The sequence below is a fragment of the Euprymna scolopes genome, chromosome 24 (genome assembly GCF_053919585.1).
Source record: "Euprymna scolopes isolate OS-2025 chromosome 24, ASM5391958v1, whole genome shotgun sequence".
Classification (NCBI taxonomy): domain Eukaryota; kingdom Metazoa; phylum Mollusca; class Cephalopoda; order Sepiida; family Sepiolidae; genus Euprymna; species Euprymna scolopes.
In genome coordinates this window covers 11,326,298-11,352,499 of record NC_136505.1, presented here as the reverse complement: position 1 = coordinate 11,352,499, position 26,202 = coordinate 11,326,298, and the positions used below count along the sequence as shown (strand labels likewise).

The 26,202-nt window shown below is 35.0% G+C and overlaps 1 protein-coding gene across 1 annotated transcript in view; it reads left to right on the top strand.

Annotated features, from left to right (window-relative positions):
- The window catches only part of LOC145246591 (meckelin-like), a 102,359-nt gene extending 90,759 nt beyond the window's left edge, over window positions 1–11,600 (top strand). The window contains exons 19-21 of the mRNA XM_080108251.1: window positions 6,263–6,365; window positions 7,760–7,902; window positions 11,438–11,600. Of these exons, the coding sequence (XP_079964377.1) occupies window positions 6,263–6,365; window positions 7,760–7,902; window positions 11,438–11,518 (327 nt within the window). The 3' untranslated portion in view covers window positions 11,519–11,600. The remainder of the gene's footprint in view (window positions 1–6,262; window positions 6,366–7,759; window positions 7,903–11,437) is intronic.
- The last annotated feature ends 14,602 nt before the right edge of the window (window positions 11,601–26,202 follow it).

Sequence of the window (26,202 nt, the reverse complement as noted above, 5' to 3'; positions counted from 1 at the left end):
GGAGATCATCCCTGGTTGCCTCATGTTGTCAGGGACAGACAATTCGTACCTATACATGCCCCTCCCACCCTTGTGACCACGTGATGAATTGTTTTGGTCATCTTTACACGCAATAGAAAATTTGTATGATTTTCCGCGCATTTGTGGCGATAGATTTTTTGTTGCTCTCCTGATTTATTGGAGAGGGACCTATGTTTTCAGTGGCGTCCATGCTTCCGTGCATCCGTTAGTCTGAATGATTGCCAGATAACTGTTCATTAGTTTTTCCTGAAATTTTGCCACAAATTGTATTTCATTAAATAGTACAGTAAAAAAAATGTTTTGCAAAAATTCCCGTTGTGTCCCAGGGGCTCAAAAAAGGTAAAAAATACCCCCAAATTGCCAAAAAATGACATGTTTTGCCCTTTAACTTTTGATTCACCCATTAGATTTTTCTGAAAGTTGGCCAAAATGTGGAGGCTATTGTTCTTAATATAAATTCAGTATGGGTGACTCTGGCAAAATTCTGGTTCACATCCCTCTGGAACTTTTAAGGCTAAAAAAACATGCCTTTTTGGAGCTCTTTTTCCATATTACTCAAAAACTTGATATGTATGTCTATATAGTGGGTTTACATGGTGCTGAATTCAAATATACATATCTTAAAGCGTGAAACTGTATCGTTTGTCCATTTTCACTAGGATTCGGTGTTCCCAGGAGCTCAAAAGGGGTCACAAATGTCCCAAAACTGCAAAAAATGATACTTTTTACCCCATCCATTAGATTTTTCTGAAACTTGGTGAAAATGTGAAAGCAACATTGGCCCTTCACACTTCTCACATTCATTATTTTTTGTGGCATCATCTCACATGCAGCACCAGAGGGGGACCACACACACACACACACACGGCTTGTTCTAGTTTTCCAACATGAAGATTTCCTTAATAGAAGAGGACTAACCGGGTATGTACATTTTCCTGTGCTATCATCAACTTCCATTTCTTCTTCTTCATGCAATTCAATGTTTATGTGCTGTCCAACCTTAATTGCTTTTTCAGTTGTTCCTGTGGGGGGAGGGTCAGGATTTGTAGATGGGTTTGAAGTTCCTGGTGGTGTGTAATGTGGGCCATTCCCAACTGGGTATATCTTACGGAGAATCTGACATTTGCGCAATGTTAATCTATTGCTCCTGTCTACTTGCACTTGGTTTTGTTTGTTTGTTCCCCTGTCTCTCATCGATCCTCCCTGTCTTCGTCCATTGTTAGACTGGAAATTCTGAGTCTGCTGGGGATATTAAGGGTTTCCTAGGCTGAGTTGGTGTAATTGTGTTGCAAGTGCAGCACTGGGATCTGGTTTGCCTGATGTTAGCATCTAAAGCTGACCAGAACAATTGTTACCTTGCATTCGCTAGCATACCATTTCTGCCTTGATGCGTTGAGTGAACGGATTCTAATACCTCTGCATGCAGTTGTCGAGATATCAGGATTTTGTTGCCTTTGATGATAACTTCTTCCAGGCAGTATAATTCTTTATGCATAGACTAGAAAACTCGAGCCATGGGTGGGATATCATTGTGTGACTGAGGGAAGCCATTTTGAACTAGATTTCTCTGTGTTCTGCATTCTTCATCTGTGGCTGCTGCGGCCATAATCCTTTCCCATGTAATAGCTTTCAATTTAAGATCATTTTCATGCATCAATGTGAAAGCAGCATTAACTGCAGTATCAATTGTTTGGTCATGGTTTTTTGGTAGGGTACCTGCTGGATATCGGGATTCACTATGAGGAGCTAAATTGAGTTTTTCTGCATGATGTTTTATCTGGAATTTGTACATAAGTGTCTTTTCCTTGAAATTTAACAAGCGAGGGTTTTTGATATTCTTCAGGGCTTGGTTTGAAAATATTTTTATTAGTGGTAAGTGATCCACTGTTATTAGTAAGTCTGGCCATCCATATATGAACATCCGTCAAGACTCTAGCCCATAGACCAGGGTTAAAGCTTCTTCTTCCACTCGTGCATATCGTGATTCTGTGCCATTTGTAGAACGGAATCCAGCCAAAATGAGCTTCCAGTGACAACCCCACAACTTGTTCAATTCACCCCTACATCCGCAGTGTTTCTGAAATAGGAAATACGATATCCCTTTCTTACTATAGTCTGTCGCAATTCTGTCACAAATGTTCATTTCGAACGTTTGGATACCTTTCTCAATCCTTTCCACTATCACTCTCTTCGATTCTCGGAATATGTGCTCCAGTGTTTTGTCCCAATAGAACTTTCTGTTATTCGTTTTTATTAACTCTCAGAAGGGAACCATAATTTCTGATTGTAAGAATGCAGAAAATCTTGGTTCACGAGTACAAACCAGGATCTAACCTCAGTAATATTTGTCGAGGTACAGAAGTTAAGGATGGTTTTTGTTCTTTTTGTGGGTTCAACCCGTTTGCAGTAACTAGAAACCTTGCGAATTCTACCTGCATTTCCGAAAAGTGAAACTTGTCTGGATTAAACACAATCCCTTTGTTGGTGCAGTGATTTATATAGTCAATCGTGTACCAGAACAAAGATTCTATTGAGTCATCCCATAGGAGGCTGTCATCTATACATAAGTTTTATAAGCCATATTCACAGTGATGTCATCAAACCGACAGGTGTACTCATCTCCTGATCCATGAATCCTTGAGGGGCTCGACAATACCCATATCGGCCCCACTTGGTAATGAATGGAATAGCATCCTGTGCGGCTAGCAGTAGACTATGGTACCCATTCCATGCATCTAGTACCATTTTTCTGGTGTGTGCTGGTATCATTGAGACTTGATTGAATGGAGATGAGGTGTGATGCGTTTCCCTATAGTGGCATCATTCAACTTCTGTAGATCCACCATCGATCTTGGGGACCCATCCTTTTTTGGTGTGATCACCATTCTTGAACTTCAAGTAGTAGGAATTTTATTTCTAATAGCTCACCTTTCATTGTCTGTAGTGGTTGATGCGGACACGTGTTGAACGTGCTTACGTTAAAGTGTTCCTTTTGCCATTGTTCCAATTCCTGTCTGTTGGGTTCTGTTGGCTTGAATGGGATAGTTTTTGGTTTCTTTGGAACACCTTTTGCATGGGAATCCACATGGAGCTAATTCTCTTATATTTCTCAAAGAATTATTCCATAATAGTGAGCATGGAAAATTGGGATGCAATAAATTGCAATGTGTAGCTCTTTCAAAGCTGTTTATATAAATCCCAGAGGTGTTTTCTGACACATACACAGCCTGTTGTGTCTCTTTCTTTCCAACCTTTATGCGCAGAAACAAAATACCTCTGATATGTAACTGGCTGTCTGTTATACCTCAGATCCGATGAATAGTTGTCATGAGGTATCCATCTGGATATCCCAGAAGTTTCTGAATTTCTGGCCTATTCGAACATGTCTTGGCCCTTGTGTCGGCAAAAGCAGAGATCCAATGACTGCATTGGCTCACTGGTTTTCTCAGTACGTCCAAATCTTGCATGAGTTTCAGACATCATAGTAACCTCGACTGTAACTGAGGGGAGATAACTCTGGAGCAAACTCTTGAAATTGCTCCCCATCCCACTCAAGGTGAGTGTCTCATTTGCTCGCTGGCTGTGTCTTATTGTGCTTGTGAGCAGAAAAATTATCCAAGGTACGATTAATGAATATAAATGACTCCCCACTTCTTGATACTTTGCTTTAGGCTTCCATTCTGAACCTCTTAAACTTATGGCATACCCTTTTCGAATGCCTCACCCCCCAACAAAAGTGACACTTGAGTCCAACTATTGGACAATCCCTTTGACACATCAATCTTAGCGGGTTGCTAATGTTTAGTATATCATGAGGTTGAAGGAGCCTTTGTCTCCTGGTTGTGATGTTCTTGCTTCAACTTTTGTACACTAGATAGCATAAGAGGGTGTGTGACATCATTAAAATGGGGAGTTGACTTGTCTGTCACCTCCAGGCAGACCAACCGTAAGAACTTCTGCTCTAATGTCATAAGTGAAGCTAGTAACCTTCTTTGGTATTTGGTATTTTGCAGTCCAGCTATCATCTGACAGGCAACCATACCGTTTGAATCGTCCATTTGCTGCTAGCAAGTCTGTTCGTTCGAACATTGAATTTGAAATTCACAAAATTTGTCTTGGCCACACAGTCTCAATAAGAAATGAGTTACTGACTCACCCTCATTCTGTTTCATAGAGTTGAATTTCTGTCGGTGAACTTCTTTGAGCAATTTTCTCACGGGCACCAGTTGTATCTGGCAAAAAAGGTACTCCTCTGAGACAGAGTTGAGTCTTTTTGGCCCTACAAGTTCAAAAATTGACTTGTTTGTTTTCGATGTTCAGGTCTCCTGTAGTTCGCTCCAGATTACAGCTGGGTTTTCTAAGCCGTATACTTCTTTGTATCGTGTCCAAAAATAATGCCCATTCCCTGTCAGTGGTATCCAGTTTTATCAAGGGTTGTTCCATTTTTTTTGTTTGCGACATGTTGAGACGTCTGCAAAGCATCTCTTTTCTTAGTTCGATTTTCTCTTTCTGAAGCTCAGCAACTTCAGGACAAGATCAAAGTGTAGTATCTGTTCTTCTGAAGCTCAACAATTTGTTTAAATAAAAGCACACTTTCTTACTTCATGGTATTTTGGTGGCAAATATTTCCAATGTTGTTTTCACAAATTTTCACACTTTATAGTGATAATCCTTTCCATAGCGTCATGTAACGGTAGCATAAAGTGGGAAAATGTATCCTTCTAGTTCATTGCTGAGCTCAACACAAAATGCAAACGTCTGTGTCCACATCTGTGATATATATATATAGACATCAGGGAAGATGACCACTGATTACTTCCTATTCAGGGGAGATCATCCCTGATTGCCTCATGTCAGAGACAGACAACTCATACCTATACAGTTATGTATATGGAAAATGTGAGTTGATGAATATAATTATTTTTATTGTAGAAATTGACAGACGATGCTAAAATATGTTTTCATGAATTGTTCGTTCTTATAGCCATGAAAAAAAAATCTATGGCAAGTCTCGAGTTCAACCTAATTAAAAAAAAAATACAGAAAAATCTTTATGATATAAATACTTGTCAACGAACGAAAATGTCATTAATTAATTTTTTTTTTACCAAGAAAATCAAATTTTTATCATTTTTATCGATTAATATTAGGTTGAGAATAAAGTTTTGCAGAATTTTTAATTTTGATTTCAAATAAGTTTTTGTTATCTTATTTTAAAGAGTGTTTTTCCACTCTATCCAATCATTTAAATTACAATCGTTTTAAAGCAATTGTCTTTTCAGAACTTTGAATACAAGATGGAAAAAAAGCAAATTCGCACAATTCTCTTATTTCAATTCAAGCTAGGCACAATAGTGGTTTAAGAAATTTCGTGGCGGTGATGAGTCTTGAAAATGACGAGCATAGTGGTCATCCATTGGATGTTGACAACGATCAATGAAGAGTTTTTGTCAAAGCCAATCTTGCACAACTAATCAAGAACTTGCTTCTACATTAGACGTTAGGTATACGATGATTTCCAACCACTTGAGAGAGATTAGAAAGACAAAAACACTTAATAAATGGGTTCCTCACCAATTAGAACGACAACCAAAAGAAATGCTGTCATGAAGTGTCATCTTCCCTTCTATTATGCAACAAGAACGGCTCGTTTATCGACTGAATTTTGACTTGCGATGAAAAGTGGGTTCTTTATGACAACCAGCGATGCTCAGCGCAGTTGTTAGATGCTGATGAAACTTCATGACATTTCCTGAAACGAGAGTTGCACCAAAAGAAGGTCATGCTGACTGTTTGGTCGTCTGCAATTGGTCTCATTCATTAGTTTTTTGAATGCAGGAAAAATCATTATGGCGAATAAGTACTGTCACCAAATGGATGAAATGCATCAGAAACTTTGACAGAAAAGGCCCAATTATCTTCAACAATGACTGATCGCACGTTGCTAAACTGACCCTGCAGAAGTTGAACGAATTGGGCTACGAAACTCTGCCTCATCCACCATACTCTCCAGACTTCTCACCTACTAATTACCACTTTTTCAAGCATCTCAACAACTTTCTGGGGGCCACCCGAGGATAAGGGTTAATGACTGTACGATAGTCAATAGATGAGCAATGACTTGGTAGCAAAACCAATACAAAAATACTGACGTTTACTTTTGAAGTATTCCAACTTTTAGCTTTGATTTTATTCCAGTCGTTCATTTTTCAATCGTCGGGTTATCTTGTTTCTCTTTCAGTCGATAAAAGATGTTGATTACATTGTGAAGGACAAAACATTCTTGGAAAATGTCATGGATGCAGAATTTGTGGAGACACTTGGAACCAGCATATTTTATAATGGTGAGATTATTTATGTGATTTATACAGCAGATTCGAGTTGTGATCAGTCGTGCAGGATGCACTCCCTGATTTTTTTAACCTTATATTCTATTCACACAAAATACATAATAAAATATTCTTCATTTTTTTTTTTTTTTTTAAACTCACATTCATCCCAAAGAAGACATATCGCCACTTGGATGTAAGGGCTGCTATTTGGGACCATGCTTAGGGAACATGAACAAGATGTTTATTTATGTTACATTTAAACTTCTGCATATCAGTACAGTCAGGAAAGCAGGAAGAGAACTTCAAAGTTTAACTGTTCGAGGGAAGAAACTATTAGTTATGTTTTGAAAAAAAAAACTTCCATTATAATTTGCCACAATGTCTTACTATTTATAATTTTCACTCTTTCCCACTCTTCTTCTATATGGTGTGTATTATTCTTGCTTCTATCACTCTTTGTTTATTAAGAATCAAAGGTAATAAATAAATGAAAAAAATAAACCGATTGGAATAGCCCATTGTAAACAAAAGGGAATATCACCACAAGTAGTAATACTATTTAACCCATTGCTGAAAAGAAAGAGAGGAATTAATTTAGAATTTTGTCATTTTAACTTTTTATATTTAACTGGTTTTGTATCAATTCAAACAATTTAACCCGATTTCAATAAGTGAACCAATGGGGCACATTTGTTTTTTTCGTCTTTATAAATAATCTGTGAAAATTGTAAGAAAATATAGAAATATGCGTGCGCATTTTATCTAAAACACTGATTTCAGTCAGGGTCATAAATGTGAAAGGTAAATAAAAAAAACAAAAAAAACTTTTTCTTATTTTTTGACCATACAAAACATTGGCTTTTTTTTTTTTTTAAATCTATAATTTGTTGAAGTAGAATGCTGACAGCCTCTTGTTATATTCCTGCCTTACGGATGCGGTCAATTCTCCTACCCAGGGATGGAGAGAGTAGAAGGCAGAATGTCTGCCATCTTTTATCAGAAGTGTCATTCTGTTTGTTTTTTTTATTCTCTCTCAATTGGTTACACATTCCTCGGATCTGCCTTAAAATACAAACAATAAAATCTTTATATTACTTGTATTGATCAGACTATTGTTCTCAACTTGTGTGTTATTTGTACAACGTTTTGGTCAGTTTGGCCTTTGACCATCTTCAGGCATGTTGGCTGTTGTTTGGAAAAGAAAAGAGAAATTAAACAACAACCAACGCGCCTGAGGACAGTCGAAGGCCAATCGGACCGAAATGTTGCACTCAAGATGAGAACAATAGTCATATCAATACAAGTAATATAAACAATCAGCCCTCATCTAAAAAAATATTTATACTCTTGTCTCAACCTTCAAGTTATAAAATCATGTTTTTGTTTTGTGTTCTTTTGTTTCATAGATAATGGTCATTCCTTTGATCAAGTATTATTCTACGGCCATGAAATGACGCTGTTAGTTTTTGAGATTTTGCTGTTCAATGTTGTCGACCTCATTTGGCAAAATTTTGTTTTGGATGGAGTTGTGACATTTCTGTGTGTTATGGTAAGATCTATTTTCTTTGCCCTTTTTTTTAAATATTGAAACGAACAAAACAGTTTTCCATCTTCTGTTGAAACTGGAAATCATGAAGCAATTGAAATTGAAATGTTTTTTTTCTTACAATTCAGCACTTGTTTTTGTTTTCATGAGCATTTTGGTAAACAAGTTCTTGTTGAGCTGTCCCCATAAATAATCAAATTCTACCCCCAATTTACATCATTAACGATTACTAAACCACCACTTTACATTCATTAATCCTTATCCTCAAGTGGCCTTCGGACCTTGATAAGTGGTGACTTCCAAGTAAAAGAACAACCAAAAAAAACATTGACTGCCATCACTGAAAACTTCTCGAGAATCCAAATTCTAAACTCCATCTAACGTTCATCGATAACATGAACTGAAATAAATACATAAAAGATGTTGCTGAATCTTTTACAAAAAAGGTGGGCTCCCTTTATCTGACTAAAAAACTCCTCACACCATTATTTGCCTGTGTATGAGATATTGTCACATCTAAGCTTGTGCATCAATAATTAATCTCTCTCTTTTGGACATGGTACAGAAAAGAGTGTTTCAATTGGCTTGCTTCCCAGCTGATTACAATATGGTAGTATTCAAGACTAATGTAAACAAGTTCCCTTAAATGGTCCAAATTCTACCACATCGACACGATTAACGATTAGTACACTAGCACCTTATCTTTGAGTGGTCTTCGGGTCTTGACTCACTTGTAAAAAAAATTTACAAAAATCCTTATAGGTTCTGCACTATCAAGCCCTAGCCTCTGTCTTATCACCACAGTGTGCTTGTTTTATTAGTGCTTCAATGGAATGTGATCTGATGAACTTACTGTACTTATCCTCTCTCCCTCAACATGTATATCCCAAACAAACCTAACAGCAAAATCCTACCCCTTCACTGTAAAGATCCTCAGAGGCTGGAAAGCTTTCTGCTCTAAGAGCGCCTTTCTATGGGCCACTTGCCTTTGGAATTCCCTCCCTGATTCCTTGGCCGAATTAAGATACAGAAATTTAAATGTAATGTGAATAAAGATCTTGCTGCACAGATCCCCACTTAGGATGACCCCCCCACCACCCCAGCCCTTATGTCACAATGGCAATATGCTTTGTTTTGAGTGAATAATAAAATAACACATAAAAATTGCAACTGTATAACTAAACTGATTAACAAGTCAAAATGTTTCTACAAACAAAATTTAAAAAATGACGTTAAACAATGTCTAACATTTTTTTTAACATGTATTCATAAACTTCAAAGAAATATGTTGGCAAAGTTGAATATAACAAAACTTGATGAATGCCTGGCAGTTTGTTGGCTAAATTGGTTTTGTCATTTGGTGAAGAGTGACTTTTAGATAGAAAATCCAAAGACTGAGTGTCCAAAGAATTACTCAAGAAAAATTGCATGCAAGCCATCAACAAGGATCTTTGGCAATGAGTTTGAATGGAATCAATCCTAAAGACTGCCAAGCATCAAGACTTGGATTACAGGCTGTCAAAAATGTTAAACTTGTGAGCAAAAACAATAAAACGATAAAATATGTAAAAAAGATAAGGAAAATTCCTTGTGAGATTAGTTAAAGAAAAAAATGGAATTTTTCATTTCAAATTAAGTTAAAGCTGGCGTGTACAGGATGTAACGCCATAGGAAGAAGTATATGGCAGAAAAGTGAGAGAGAAAGAGTTCCTAGCTCTGGAGAGTTTGACGTGAAATTGAGCAAACATTGTATTTGCAGTCTGTACCACCCTACGAGTTGAAAGGGAAAACTGCAGTTCATCTGGATGGAACGCTTACTGTAAAAAGTGAAACGGAATTCTCAGAACAAATGATGAAGTTCTTTGTTTTTCTTTTTTATTGCTTTTGGTAGTTCAGCTGGAGGAAGATTGTGAGGGAGGGGAGCATTTTGGTGACTTGCACAACTCAGAGAGACAAACTGTCAACACTGCTGGACGATTGTTGAAAATATGGGGGGAGGGGGAATCGAAGAACATTCAATGTAACTAGCCTGGGTGCCAGGTGTTGCCCCGGTGTTTGGAGGGGTGTGTGTTGAGCAAAAAAAAAAAAAAGTGGTAGTAGGCAGGCAGGCTCGAACCCGCAATGTAAAGGTGGAAAAGAAAGTGAAAGAAAACCTGACGTCTTACCGCTACGCCATGATGCAACCGGAAGTGTAAAGCGTTCAAATTTAGTGATGTCAACCATTATGCCATAGCGGGTAGCGAAATGAATGAGTTGGTAATTAAGTTAAGAATGACACACTTAGTAGGCCAGTTAAGCTTTCAGCTGTATTTGTTTCCCTACGATGTTGGGGAAAAACACCCCCCCCCAAAGGGAGAATTCTGGCAGTGTCAAAATGAATAGCAATTGTCTGATATGAAGGGTTTCCCCCACATTGATCAAACCTGATTTCCTTCAAGACGTCCCAGCCAGAAAGGACAGGCGGATGTCTTTGCTTTGATCAGTTTCACTTTATTTATACGAGAAAGACAAACAAACACTGGAAATGAGGCAATTTTTTAAAATTCGATCAAAATAAAGATAGAGATGGTGTCCATTCGCAAATCGGAGATATTACGATCGAGGAAGTATAAGGAAAGTTCTCTATAAATGTAACTGATGCGAGAAGGCTAACGAAAAAAGCCTTTTGCGGACATACACAAACATGCGTGCCCATTTTGCCTTTTGTATAATAGATGTTACAAGTTGCTTATTGCCACAGCAATGTTGTCTCATATCGATATAGATATATTATTCCGAATTGCATAACTTACTAGATAAATTTTATATATATATATAGATATTGATAAAAATATTTGTCAACTCTTGAAATGAAATTAAAAAAACAGAAAGTGTGAAAAATTTTCAAACGACTGGCAGTGTAAGGAGATGAAAATTAGACTCGTGTAATAAATGTTGGGCAATAACCAAAGTAGTATCATCACTAATATGCTAAAGATGTCTAGGCTGGCTCGAATATACCCTAACTTTGGTTTAGAGAGAATTGCCAACTAAGTGCTCCAATGGAACCCTGATGGAAAAAGGAGAGGAAGACCAAACACGAACTGGAAACAGACAATCAAGAGAGATTTGATTGCAACAGCAAGAAACTGGAGAAGAAGGAGACTGACTTGCATCCAAAATTCAATGCTTTTGCATATGCACTTTAAAATCGCTAAATTTGCGATGTTATAACATCTGTGTCCTTGTGGGCAAATCGATAAAAGTGTCGGCTTACTAAATTAAGTTATGTAAGTTTGCACCTTGCATGCATCATTTTCTTTCTTTTCTTTCTTCTACTTTCCTTTTTTTTTCCTTTTCTTACAAAATTTTGCTTTTGATTTCGCTTCTGGTTGATAGAATCCAAGTTCTGTTTTTATGCCCCCCCACTTTGTTTGTTTTATGACTGGGCAACGCCGGTCACCACCCATCACTAGTATGATATATAATATATATATGATATAAATATTTTGTATTACACTCAATCATGCTCTAAAATGATGTCTACTTTATATTTCAGCTGATTAATATAATCCGAGATGGAGCAGGCAAAAAAAATTTAGCAAGAAAAACCCTGGTTGATAATAGATTTCTCATTTAAAGAGAACCAGATGAATTGCCATGATGCCAGTGTGATGTGTATTTTTTTTTACTTTTTTTTTTTTTTTTTTTTTTTTTTACTTTACACAAAAAAGAAATCTCATTGAAATATTTAAAGAAAAAAATTAAACTTAAACAAAAATGACATCTTTTTTCACTGATTATTAAAAATCACAGCATTTTTTTTTTTTATGATCCAAAACGCTAAAGAAATTTTGTTGACAAAAAATATTCAAAAATTTTTTTTCTTTTTTACTCAATACATTCAGTAGAAATTACAAGTTTTGTTCACGTTATTTGACTATTGTAGTACATATCGCTAACTATTTTGATGTTTTCGTGCTGAAGGAAATTCTCATTGGAAATTACATAATGAGGAAATTATCTATATATATATATAAAAGCGAAAATGTGTGTTTGTATGCATGTATGTGTGTTTGTGTGTCCGCTAAAAACTTTCGACAGACAGAACAAAAATTCACAAACTCGGTATCATATTGAAGCTCCATCCTTCGGCCGAAAAAATATCAAAAAATTGCCCCAAAACGTTAATATTTTCATCCTAAAATTGACAATTTTCTACAGGGGGGAGGTCAACAAAAACTGTCCTCTCATAACAATGACCGGTTTTATGCATGCATCAGATGACGTCATAACCTGATTTAGTTTAAATAGTTGAAGAACTGACTGAATTTTATGCATGTTGTGTTAGCTCAGTTGGTTAGAGCGTTGGTTCATTATCTAAAAGTTTTGGGTTTGAATCGTGGTGTGAGATGTCTTTTTTTTTTTTCTCGATTTTTTAAATTTAAATATTGAACCAGTGTTATTTAAGCCATTTTTCACATAACGTTCGTTTTTCTGTTATTTTTTTTAATTCGCTCATTCTTAGGTTTTTATTAACACCCCCACCCCGACTGACCACACATCCAAGAACACCCGGGTACCCACCGATTTTTTAAATTTTAATATCGAAACAGGCTTATTTATGCCATTTTTCACATGTTTTTTTTTTAAACGTTTTTCTGTTTTCTTTTTTCGATTTTTACATTTAACATCGTTCGTTCGCCTTATGTTAGTTTTGTTTGTGTTTTTTTTTTCGATGTTCTGATTACCCCCCATCACTGCCCAGGTACCCCCCCCCCCACTTTCTGTTTTCTTTTTCTACATCGATTATTCTTACGTTTTCATTAACAACTACACACACCTACAAACACTTGGGCATTGTTGGGTACCCCCTCCCCCCTACCTAAGCAGGGTTTTTTAATGTTCGTTTTTCTGTTTTTTTTTTTTTACTTCACTTATTTTTAGGTTTTCATTAACACCTCCACACCCGCCCAACCACACACACCGAAAAACACCCGGGCAATGCTGGGTACCCCTCGCTAGTCTATATATATAAATCTCTAACGTCTGTTAGTGTGTATGTATGTTTGTATGTCCAACTAAAACTTTCGACAGACCCAACCAACATTGACAAATTTGGTATCATTTTGAAGCTCCAACCTTCGGACGACAAATATGGAAAATTTGGCCCAAATAGTCAAGTCTATGTCGGTCATCTGACTGGTTTTCTGCATGGGGTATCAGATTTAGTGACGTTTTAACGTTAAATACTACGTGATTCTCTATAATTTAAAATAGATTCTAATGTTATTTATACATATTGGAAAAAACGCTTAGTTTGTACCGAAAATGGCTTAAACAATTTTCTATCTAAAAATTACTTTATTTATGAAGTCGATTCTGGATATGGCTTACGATCTCAAAATTAGATTAATCTCTATATAAATAAAATGAACTCATTTTTTCCCGTCTGATTTTGACATTAATAGGATTAAAAATCAAGATATTTCATGCAAATATAATATGCACAAACGGCAGAACAATATCTGAGGTGTGTTATAGGCTTATTATTTCTCAAATTCCTCGATAATCTTAGATTTCTATACTTTTTCTGCTGAGAAGTCACGGCCAAAATCGGTTAAGATCAATGGAAGTGGTAAAATATTTTCTCTCTAAAAAATTCCTCCTCCCCCTGCCACCACTTAACACCGTTTGGGGATCGTTCACAAGGAACAGTTGAGAAGAGAACACCGGTTTGGCTTCGTAGTTCTTTCATGTGAAGTTATTTAAAATCACTAAACTAAGCTGCAGTGCTCTGTGGCGTAGTGGTTAGCGTGCTGGACAATTCACATTATATTTTCACGTTCGCACCGACCTACCGTAGTCGTTTTTTTTTTTCCTAAACAACTGGAATGGACTTTTCTTGGTGGCCGAACTGTTAACGTTGCAGATGTTTTTTTTTTCACTTTATTTTCCTACTTTTACTCATGACTCCGGGTTTGATCCTTCCTACTTACCTACCATAACATTTTTTAAAACTCCCCCCCCCCGTCCCGGAAACAAACACTCGGGCAATGCCGGGTACCCCCGCTAGTAGATATATATTGTTGGTTTTCTATGAAAGTTTGCTAGGCCAGTTTCTGTAGGGGGTGATCCATATTTTTTTGAATTTTTTATGTTATCATCCGGCAATGATGTGATGGTTGTAATGGTGGGTAGAAAGAAGCATGATTATGTTCATTTTAAACGTGCTCTTGAATTCTCTCTTGGGGGTTGAGTTGGAGAGAGTAATGTCCATTTTGGGGTCATAGGTATGTGAAATTGTTTCATATATGTATTTAAATTACCCGTTTTAGTGTAGGTAAAATTATTTTAAATATGTATTGTATATTACCCGTCCTTGCAAAGGTAAAATTATTTTATATACATGCTGTAAATTACCTACTCTAGGTAAGATACAATTATTTCATACGTGTAATACCCGTCCTAGGTAGGTAAAATATTCTTTTGCTCGAAATAGCAAATGATAAATACACATTAAAAATTCCTCTCTCCTAAGAATAACAAATATATTCAAAATCAAATTCAGTTTTCTCATTGTTTATACGGTACCAAGCAACACCGGGTAGCCCCGCTAGTCAGAAATCAATCTTTTTACATATTGTCAGATTTTCAAACTAAAACCCAAATAGCATTTAAGCTGACAAACCAGACTTTTAAAATTTTTGTTAAAACATGCTATCAGCAACGTAATAATCTGCTTAACTCAAGTGTTTGTTGGCCTTCGAGCCAAGATCACAGTGTAGTATCTGTTCTGATGCTACACTTCACCTTTTTTTTTGGCCTCGGTAAGTGGAGGAGAAATCCTTCATGACTAAGACAATTTTTACTTTTGTTTCTATCCAGAGTGCCTCTTTTTGGAGAACTGGATGTTCCTCACATTAAAAACCGACTTTGTGTCTAACTCTGACCTCATAGGAAAGCAAGTGAATGGGAAGATGCTCAACTCAAATGAATTAAAAAAAATTTGACCAAACAATCTGATAATAATTAGCATCATTTAGCTGATCACTAAAATCTAAAAAGCAAATATTTTTTAATTGAAGAATATAAGATTTGTCTCCCTTACAACTAAAATTTTACTGTCCCCCCCCCCCCCGACAAAGGAAGGATTGCACCTAGTAATTCACTCTCGTTCGTCTGTTCATATTTTACTCAATAACCACCCTTTGTTATTTTATTTATTTATTTTTTTTTTACACAAACATTAGTCATGGTGAAAGTAAATTTTTTCCAGAACCAAAATTGTTTGTCCGTTCGCACTTTTCTCAATAACCACGCCTTGAATTTAAAATAAATTTTGCACACACATTAGTCATGGTGAAAGTAAGTTTTTGCCAGAGATAATTTTTTTCACTAATGGAGGGGACCTCACATACTAGGTTTGTTTCTTTTTTATGTATAAGTTTAAAAAATGTGGAAACAAAACTTAAAAACTAGAAAATGACTTCAATGCATCCTGGACAACGTCGGGTAGGTCATCATCATATTCGATTTAGCATGTGTTGGACGACCTTTAAAAATTAGTTTCGAAATTAACCTAGTCCTGACCAGGTCTTTATTTATCCCTCCTTATCACTTCTTTTGACGTTTACCTTGGGTTTCTCCTGCCACCTCAACTGTTCTACATCTAATTTAACAACTCGCCTATTTTTCAATGTGACCAGACAAACAGTGTCTCCTGTTCTGCACCCATTACTGTCATGATTTAATATTCTTCTGAGGTCATCAAATCTAAGCCTATTTTAAGATAAATAAAAAAAAATGCTTATTACTATTTTCTCATTTTTAAACAAATTCTTCAAAAGTTTGCATGGATATTTTCTTTCAAAATCTGAAAAGCTTGAAAAATTATTTACGAAAGCCCAAACTTCAGAATCGTGCTACTACTGTAGTTGAATGCAGAGGCAAACAATATGACCAAAATACTTATTGCTATAATGTATTAAGATTATAAGTTTTTTTGTTTTTTTTTACTATTTTAAGCTCAAATGTTACCTCTCCTTTAAATAATAAAAAAACAAATTAGTATCCCTTTTCTAAAAATAAGACCTTTTTTTTCTTTTTACTCACGTTCACACCTCACAAGGCATATCACCATTTGGATGTGACGGGCTATGAATTGGGACCATGCCAATATAAGATTAACAAGATGTTGGTTTACATTACATTTAAACTTCTGCATATCAATACAATCAGGGAAACAGGTAGCAGGAAGGGAATTCCAAAATCTAGCTGTTCGAGGGAAGAAACTATTAGAGTAGAAAGCTTTCTCGTATTTAGGGGCCTCTATTGAGGTCCCTAAATACCAGAAAGAGGGAGGGATTAATGGTAATTGCACTGGCTTTATTTTACGTTGAATATTTTAGATGGTAGGGAGAAGAACAAATAGGATGGAAAGTGGTGGGTGAAGGAGAAATGAGAGAAATAAAGGATGTTTCAGACAAGAATAGGTGGAAGGAGGGGAATGACGTAAATATAAAAGACATTTTGGCATGGTTTTTGATTGGACATGTTGAAATGTGAGTGCATTGCAACTTCTTTACATAGAAACTTTATTGATGCTGTTACATATTGCTGAAAATATTGTTGAACTTGTTAAAACATTTACTTGTTTTACTTTTTTTATTGTTTTATCTAATGTACAATGTGCCAACGTTAACCGAATGGGTCATGGGTCATTTAGTTTTAAAACTGGAGCATGCTCCTCTGAATAATTGATAAAGGCTTCGTATTATTAGGATTCTTTGGACTACCCCTCTCATCCCAAGTGCCTCTTTCACAACGCTTCGATTGATGCAACCTCCTGCCCTCCCCAGGTGCATCCTGTCAAACTCAGGTATCACCCCATCCCATTCAGGATTCTGCACAAAAATAATAGAATCTCTTAAAAAAAAATAAAATAATAGGACCCCCCCCCCTTTTTTTTTTTTTTTTTTTTTTTTTTAAATAGTGAGGTGATAACTAAAGAGACTCTAACCCAATGAAAATCAAAATTACAATCAAAACATCTTTTTATGTGAACATTTCTCACTGGTAATTGCTTTTTAATGAAATTAACATCCTTTGGAAATTTGTTTTATATTTTTCAATTACTTAGTATAGCTGAAACAATCCTTTCTATTATAATAAATTTGCATTCCTTTTTGTTTGTTCATGACATCATATATATATATATATGATTGCTTCTTCTTGGCAGAAGCTTGCCATCTCTCCAGATTGATATAGAGCATCCATGCACATGTAGATGGCTCTTCAAACCAGCTACACTCTTGCAAAATCTTTCAGAGGTGACAGCAGAACTTGCCAGTATTTAGTATTGTTTGTGTTTGAACTTCATTATGCACCTCTAGAAGTGTAAGCCATTTTGAGTTTCAGATGGTTCGCTGTTACACACAAGTCCTGGTAGGTGACTTGTTTGTAGTAGACAGTTCCACAGAACAAAATATTCTTACCGTGTCGAAACCCGGGAAAAGAACATGTGAAATTGCTCCAGAAAAGGTTTAATATTTATGAAGCAATTCTGGTTTCTGATTGGTTGGTAGCAGAACGTGAATTAATTTGATTCGTCAGTTCTTAGCAGCATCGTTTATAAATAGAATCGTCCGACTGTGTGGGATCATACCCCATTAAAAGGTCCAAAATATTGCAACAGCACCTTTGAGAGTCTTGTCAAAACACTTGCTGAATTAGAGACGAAACCAGAGATATTGCAGCAATACTTGTGTGTTCTTGGAAACAGCACAGCCTCAGACAATTTTTGATCACGCTTGACATTGTGTGACCTCACATGGTTTACTAAACCGGTTTTAGACAGAAGAAATCTGCCATAGATTGTGCATTTCAGTTTTTGGCAATTTTATATGTTATGACGCAATCAAAGATGACATCATGTAGGGAAGGGGAAGCCAAACTGAAAGTCGATTCACCAGGCAGCCTACTCGTAATGGATATTATTTGGATTTTTTGAACTAGTGTTCCTATCTGGAGTGTCATTCACACGTTTTGACCAGAAAAAAGTTAGAAATTACATCGTCTGAAATGTTGTGAAAATAACACTCAATATGAGAATAGTAACGCAAATAATCATTTCAAAAATTGAAATAAACAATTTTATAATAAAAAAACACATTCAGCTGATCAACGAAATTCTAAGAATATAACTATAAAATTTTTACGGCCAACAGTTGTAGTCCTTACAACCTATTGAATGGATTGATAAAATAATCTAAAAATCAATAAATCAAAAACAAAAAAAAAATCCCTTAACCCTTTGTGACCTGATTGAACTAATTCGTTCAGTCATAAATAAATATAACGGCATAAATAAAGTGGGAATTGTACGCCTTGTACGTATTAGTTAAGTATCTGGCCAGATGCCTCCAGATTGCAACTGTTCATTGCTTACATTCAGTGTGCCACCATCTGTCTCAGAGAGTGGAGGATTTCATTTGTTTTCATCAACACACTTTTCAAGCACTCTGAAGTTTATGAAATGCAAAAATTCACAGTGGTGGTTTAACTATTGAACTCTATAATTTTTCCACTTCGAAGACAATCCGAGTATCATTACCCTGTCAACTAATTAAAATCAAATATTTTTTTTAATCATCGACATCATAATTAATGTCATAAATAATTATAAAAAAAAAAAAAAGAAAGTAAATTAATGCCTACAAAATTTGAAAATAGCCAATAAAATAAATTTGTATGAATCGGTAGCATACCACTGTTTTTGGATTGGCAATAACTCCCCCACCCCCATTCTTTTTCTAGAATCAGTTACTCACAGGAAGAACCACGTGAAAGGTGCCAACATCCATACCAAAAGTGCTGCTATGGGAAACACCCAACGGCATTGCACATCACCATTGCCACCTCCATAGAAACAATACAAATAATCCGTGAATTTTTTCCCGTTAACATTTTTTGTTTTGGGAATATCATTTAAATTAATAGTTTATCGCTACTTTCTGTAGTGAATGAAGCCACAAAAAAGCATTTTTTAAAATATCATTCATTGTGGAAAGAATAGAAAATAATGTGAGAGAATTCAGATACTATTCCTAGTGATGTCGGTTGAAGCACAGATGTGTGAGTATACTCTCTCCTAAGAGCTTTGTCACACAATTGAGAAAAAAAACCTCTGCTCAGGGAATGATTGTCCATTTAAATGTATGTGTTTCTGTGTGACTTGGCAGATTATACCAAAGATATCCATATGGAGGTCCTACCATCCTCTCTCGTCTGCTGCCTGACATTCCCAAATAGTCACTCATCTGGTACTGGCCAGCCTCAACATCACTTAGCATCAGTGATTGAACATTAATTTGAAAGAAAAAAATGTGTCTTGGTTACATTTTCAAAAGTACAGGCATCATCTGTTAAATCTGTCCTTTTCAGCTGCTAACAGAATTAATCTTTTGGCTAGGAGCCACATGTACCTTCTAGACAGACAATTTTATTTTTTGTTCCTATCTAGAGCATCCCTTTTTAGGGAGCTATATTTCCCCACATTAAAAAAAAAAAAAAAAAATCGAGCTTGTGTCAAACTTTGCCCTCGTGGGGAGGCAAGAATTGGGTGCAAAAGAAAACAGTTTTTGTTTGGTTTTTTTTTTTGCATTTTATCAACTTTTATTGTAAATATACCAAACATTTCTTTTTTTTTTATGTTTTATTGATAGAAAAAATGTGTTGATTTCGTCTTGCTGTTCTGTTATAAAACTATCAAAACTATTTAAGAGGCAAAAAAAAATCCTTTTTAGAAAAAAAATCTCTTATTGTATGGAAAAAAATAAAATCTAAAATGATATATGTTTGAAATTTCCGTCCATTTACTAAATAAATATTTTAAAAAATCTTGCTCGTTTTTTTTTTTAAGTCTTCTTAAACAATTGTTAAATTGCCTTTCTGTCATAAGATTTAATGGTGCTTATTTAGAATTAAACCTATTTTCCAAACAAAAATACAGAAAATTAAAAAAAACAAAAAAACTTTGTACCTGTCACGGAATGAAGATATCACTTCCAAAAAAGTGACAAATTGATCAAGTAGTTCTTTTTTAAAAATCAAATTTAATGATTCAACAAGACATTACTTTGATCCACCATGTTTTATAAATTAAAGGGAAACAACTCAATTTAAACTATTGAGACTTAAAAAAAAAAAAAAATGCAATGATTTTCTATATAACAAAAAAAAAAAAATACTTGATCATTTTTCATTCTGTGATGGATTCGTACTAAAGATTTTTCTGAATTTTTTTTTTTTTTTTTAATAGGTTTAATTCTAAATAAGCAGATTCAATCAAACAAAATGGAAAACTTAAATACATATAAATATTTACTTTGATCAAGGTTTTCGTTTTGTTTAACGTATAAAATAAAATTGTATTTTTTTTTGTGCCACAAAATGCAAATTGCATAAAAGTTGTTTGGATAAACAGCTTTTTTTTTTTTTTAAATTTCAGCGAGTTAGATGCAGATATATCAGAAACCTATTAACTTCGAACAGGACAAACACTTGCTCAAAAATGAAGAAAAGGTGAAAAACTTTTCAAACAAAATAAACCAATTATCACCAAAGTTTGGAAGTAATTCTTGCAAAAAATTAAGAAATCAAAAGTTGAGCTCCATTAGTAGTGATTATCCTGAATATATATTTGTTTGTCATAATACATCACTGTTGTTGGAGTATAAAGCAAAGTTATATACAAACATAATCACATTGTAACGGTGGTTTTCATGGGATCACCAAAGTTAAGCAATGTTAAAATATCATATTTAAGTGTATTTTACAATTGGCCAACACTGGGTGACCTGCTAATAAGATTATACATGTTTATGTTGACGTTTGAGTTTTTTTTTTTTTTTTTAATTCTCCTTTCCTAATAGTCGGATGAAAAATCAAAGACCAACTTGTATGCATGATACGCTTTTTAGTTTTCATTTGTGTGCATGATTAGGAGTTGTGATGGTAGTGCGTGTAGACTAAGACACGGATAAACATAGGAACTCAGACAAATTGTAAACATAACTGCATTCAACACTAGTACATTGGCATACTAGTGATAGAAACTTATTGGATTATATATTTATATATATATATATATATATACATACACACACATACATACTAGAAGACATATCCAGCGTTTCCCGGTATTAAACATTACATTAAATTCCTTAAAAGACGTGTATGCAAGTATTTTTTTCTTTTTAAACAGTTCACTTATTGTAAGTAAAAAATAAAAAAAATACTCAAGCTAAGATTGAAACTGAAACCTAAAGGCAGTGAGTCAAGCACGATAACTATTAGGCCAGCTTGACACGATCTTTAAACTGTTTTCAAGCCTACTTATTCTTAATATAATGTTAATGATTCATGCATGCACAGTCATGGAACAGTTAAGAAACGGATAAAAATCTGATGACTCACAAGTACCAATTATTCAATTTCAACCCCTTTTTTATCCCCCGATTAAGAAGTTTTCAACATGCTTGAATATCCTATATATAAAATTTCAAAATCAAAAATTTGTTGAGAAGTGTCCTCATATGCATTCTCATATATATATATATAATTCAGAATAATGAAATACAATAAATCTACTGCTCTATCTAGTGTGTGTGTGTGTGTATATATATATATATGCGCACACACAGACACATATCTTCAAATATTTTTTATTAAAACTGAAAGCAAATTTTTTAAATATAGTTTTGCATGCCATTGTTATCGTTTGTGGACAATTTTTTTTCTAAATTAAGGAAGATCACATTCCTGATACAAAGTTAGATAGTATTTAAAAAAAGATGAGCTTTTTAAAAGTAATTGTCGCATATGTAAAAATATTTTAAATCCTTGGACTTAGTGATCAGTTTGGTTAAATGTAGGTTTCAACAACACTTCAAGAATGAGTTGTATGAGGCTGGAAATTCGATATGACAGTAATTCTCGTGTATTGAGTTGATACTTTCTGATTTTGTTGATACAATTTATTAGTGTTTTTAATAATTTTAAAACAATTTTAGTTTATTAGTCGAAACTTTTATAAAACATCTCTAATTACTGCTACATCTTTATTGTTGCATATTTCCCAAAGTTCAAGGGTTGGACGTTTGGGTCATCAACTTGGTTGAAATGGCTTCTCTTTTTTGCATTGCCAATGTTTGTTTTTTTAACTCACGTTCACCCCTAACAAAGTATATCGCCACTTGGATGTAAGGAGCTACGAATTGGGACCATGCCTAGGAAAGAAGATGAACAAGATGTTGGTTTATATTACATTTAATCATCTGCATATCAGTGCAGTCACAGAAAGGTAGCAGGAAGGGAATTCCAAAGTTTAGCTGTTCAAGGGAAGAAACTATTAAAGCTTTCCGACATTTACAGACCTCAACAGTGAAGGGGTGAAATTTTGTTGCTAAGCGGGTTTGTCGGGATATGTACAGAAAAAAGAAAGTCCGCACTTCTCATTTTTTCAAAAACCGTAAATTTAAGCTAAATTGAATGCATTAGGTTGGTGCAAAATAATGTCATTTCTTTGATTTGAGGTTGAACGTAAAATAAAAACGACATTTTTGTACCAACCTAATAACTGTTTAAACACTCTATACCTCATTTGATTCGCCTTTTATTCCTCTATAATTTTACCTGTTTATGTGACTTTTAATTGAAGCATCCCAGTGTTCACATCAATTTTAATTGAAGCATCCCAGTGTTCACATCAAGTCAAAAAATAACTTCAAATCGAGAGGGAAAATAAAAAAAAAATTTGCAGCAACAAATGAGCTTAAAATATCCACCTTTTAGGTAACAAAGCATCTCTAATCGTAATTGTTCCAGATTATACGACATTTAATCCATATCTTTTTCTTGGTGATCGTTAGGAGCTCATTAATCTCCACTTTTCTGGTTTATCCAATCAAGAAATCGGCTGCAGATTGAAATGTTATGAGAAAACGGTACAAATGGCTGCAAAAGTACTAAAACACCAGCAGTGTTCGTGATGCCCCTACATCTGGTCATACTAGAGTTACTTCTTACAGGAAGACAATGCTGTTAAGATCTGCAGCCGCAGAGACAGATTTGAAACAGCTCCCCAAATCCAACAACAGTGTAATCTTATTAAAAAGTACTCTCTTTCTACAGTTAAAAACAAATGAAAGGAATTTAATTCGCAAGGCTGTGTTACAAGACACAAGTCAATGATTTCTGTAAAGAACAGAAAGTGCTGTCTGGACTTTGTCAGATGCAATGAAGATGACTCTTCATTCATATTGGTTGAAAGTGATTTTAAAGCAAGTTTGATAGGCTAGGCAGTGATGGTAGGCAGTACGTCCGTTGAAGGGAAGATGAAGAATTTAATCCTAAGTGCACAGTTTCCATGCTGCAAGTTTTAATGTGGAGCATTATTAGTGTCGATGGTCCAGGGCATATAGTTCGCTTGCAAGGTCAAATTAATTCGACCAAGTACATTAATATGTTGACTGAGCATTTTCTTACTTACTTTGGTCGGAATTTGAATGATAATCCCATCTTCATGCAGGATAATGCTCCCATTCACACAGCTGGAAATGTCAAAAGATTCCTTGAAGAGCATGATATTCCGTGTTTCGATTAGCCTGCAACAATCTCCAGACCGCAATCCTATCGAAAACGTATGGCATTACATCGAACAACAACTATGCAATGATAAAATTACAAATCTGAAAAGACTTTGGTGAAAAGGCATCTCACTTCTATTTAATTTTTGTCCAAAGTATTGCTGCAAACTAATTCAAAGAATGCCCAAAAGATTGCAGGCTGTCAAATTTCAGAAGGGCTATGCTACTAAATACTAACTAGTTCATTGTGTTCCTGTTGTATTTGTGTTGCATTAATGTTCTAAAGTTACATTTAAATAATTTTCTATTGTGTGGAGTTTCATTTTGCCTTCTCGATTTTTTAAATTGACGTGAACATGAGGATGCTTCAATTAAAAGTCAAATATGATAAAAGGCGAATCAAACTATGCATAGTTTGTTTAAACAGTTACATTCAATTTAGATTAAATTTGTGGTTTTTGAAAAATTGAGAAGTATGGACTTTCTTTTCGGCACCACTGTATGTCGAGGGAGCACAAGTGCAACAGTTCATCAGTACACATTCCATTAAACTATTTGGAAAACAATCACAAAGATGCAGCATTGTAGCGATGGGACAGGGGTTTGAGTTTAGTTGACCAAGCAGGACTTATTAGATTGAAGACTCTTTTTTGGATGCTTTCCAAGATGAAGAGACTAGTAGTAGATGCACCAGCCCAGCTTCTGTTAACCTATGATGTTATTCCCTCATCTCTTCCTAGGTTGATTTTTTGGACAGGCTCCAGAAACAAAGTTAAGAATTCTTCTTGGCTAATAACTTTGATGCCTCTGAAGCTTGTCCAAGATGTCGACCTAAGATGTGGAGTGATAACAGTTGTTATTTTACTTGTATTGCAGTAAAATTAGAAATTTATAACACTTTAAATGGAATGGCTACATCAAATACGTTTCCAAGTCACTGGAAAAATAGTAGGATCATTCTACCACTCCAGTAGATATCTCACTGCTGATGCAATTCTCTACCTGTATAAGAGCCAAGTACGTTCTAGGATGGAGTACTGTTGCCACATCTGGGCAGGAGCTGCTAGAAGCAACTTATCCTGCCTTGATAGAGATCAAAATAGACCTCGTTCCCACAGACAAGACGTGACAAGCCTATCTCTGCTCTATCTTTATTTTCAAGGCAAGTGCTCGCCTGAGCTCCAATCTATTGTCTCCCCTTGCTAAACATTCACGAAGAACACTCGTCTATTTGAAACCACTATCAATAATTTCTCCCACTCTTTATCTGTGCCTAAACCTAAATATAGATTCAATGAACAAAGATTTTTTCTTAGAACTGCATACCTATGGAACTCTTGTTTGTCTGCTTTCCAACTGACTACAATATGGTCGTCTTCAAGTCCAGCATAAACAAGTTCTTAATGAGCTGTCCCCTTAAATAATGCAATTTACCAAATTTTTACTACTAACGATTACTACGATATTGTCCCATTGACTACCGTTCACTCATTAACCCTTATCTTCGAGTGGCCCCTGGGCCTTGATAAGTTCTAACATGAAAATGGTGCTGCAGAGACAGCAAGTAAAATATGCAGCATGTATGTTTGAAATCGATAAGAAATTAGTTTAAAAAAAATTTTATCCAGAGATTTGAGTTTGGAAGAGAAGCTTTAGCATTGGTGCACGTGGGACATTGATAGAAGATGTTTTAAGCATATCAGTAGATGATCCTTGTCTAAGCACTTGTTAATTGAACTCAATATTTTACAATCCACCATATGCAGTCACCGAGAAAAGACTAATAAGGTTCGCATGTAAGGAAAGATAAATCCAGATGTGTAAAGCGAGAAAAATAAGACGGATTGTCTTTCCATTGCAACAAGTTATCTTTCAAAGCAATGAGACGAATCTTTCCTTGACCGTGTCATAGCACATAATCAAAAACGAGTTTCACATTGAATGCATCATCAATGACCAAACTAAACACAAGATGCAAAATTTTTATGTTGAACAATTGCAGCGCGAGATGAAAATGCCAGTATTTTATCAAAAGAAAAAAGGTTGTCTTCAACACAAAATCACATGCTGTAAAAGCAGCATAGGGAAGAATTTTGCAACTTGGCCTGTTCTGCCCCATCCACCATATTATTCTGACTTTGCTCCAACTGACTTTCACCTCTTAAAGTCTTTACAGAATACATTTTAAGGCAGAAAAATCACTAAAGACAAACAGGTGAAAAAGCACATCCAAAGTTTTTTTCTTTTTTTCTTTTTTTTTTTTTTTTAAATCAAAACCATTCTTTATTTTATTTGGATGGCATTAAAAAGTTGATTGGTGAATGGAAACAAGCAATTTAAAACAATGGCGAATATATGATTCGTTAAGATTTGTTCATTCTGTATGTATTATAAATTGAATCGAAGATCATAACATGGAAATTATTTATAAATCAATATATATATATATATATATATATATACACATACGGATATATAGAGAGGGTTATGACTAGAGAATATTCTTATGATTGTTTTGACTCAAGTATATATCCGACACAGTTAATCAACCAAGACCACATCACTATCTAAAATCATCTAAGATATTAACTGATATATACTCAAGAGTCAAAATAATGAAAAGAATATTCCCTTGCCATAAAATTTAAATGAAATACTGAAATGCAATAAGAAT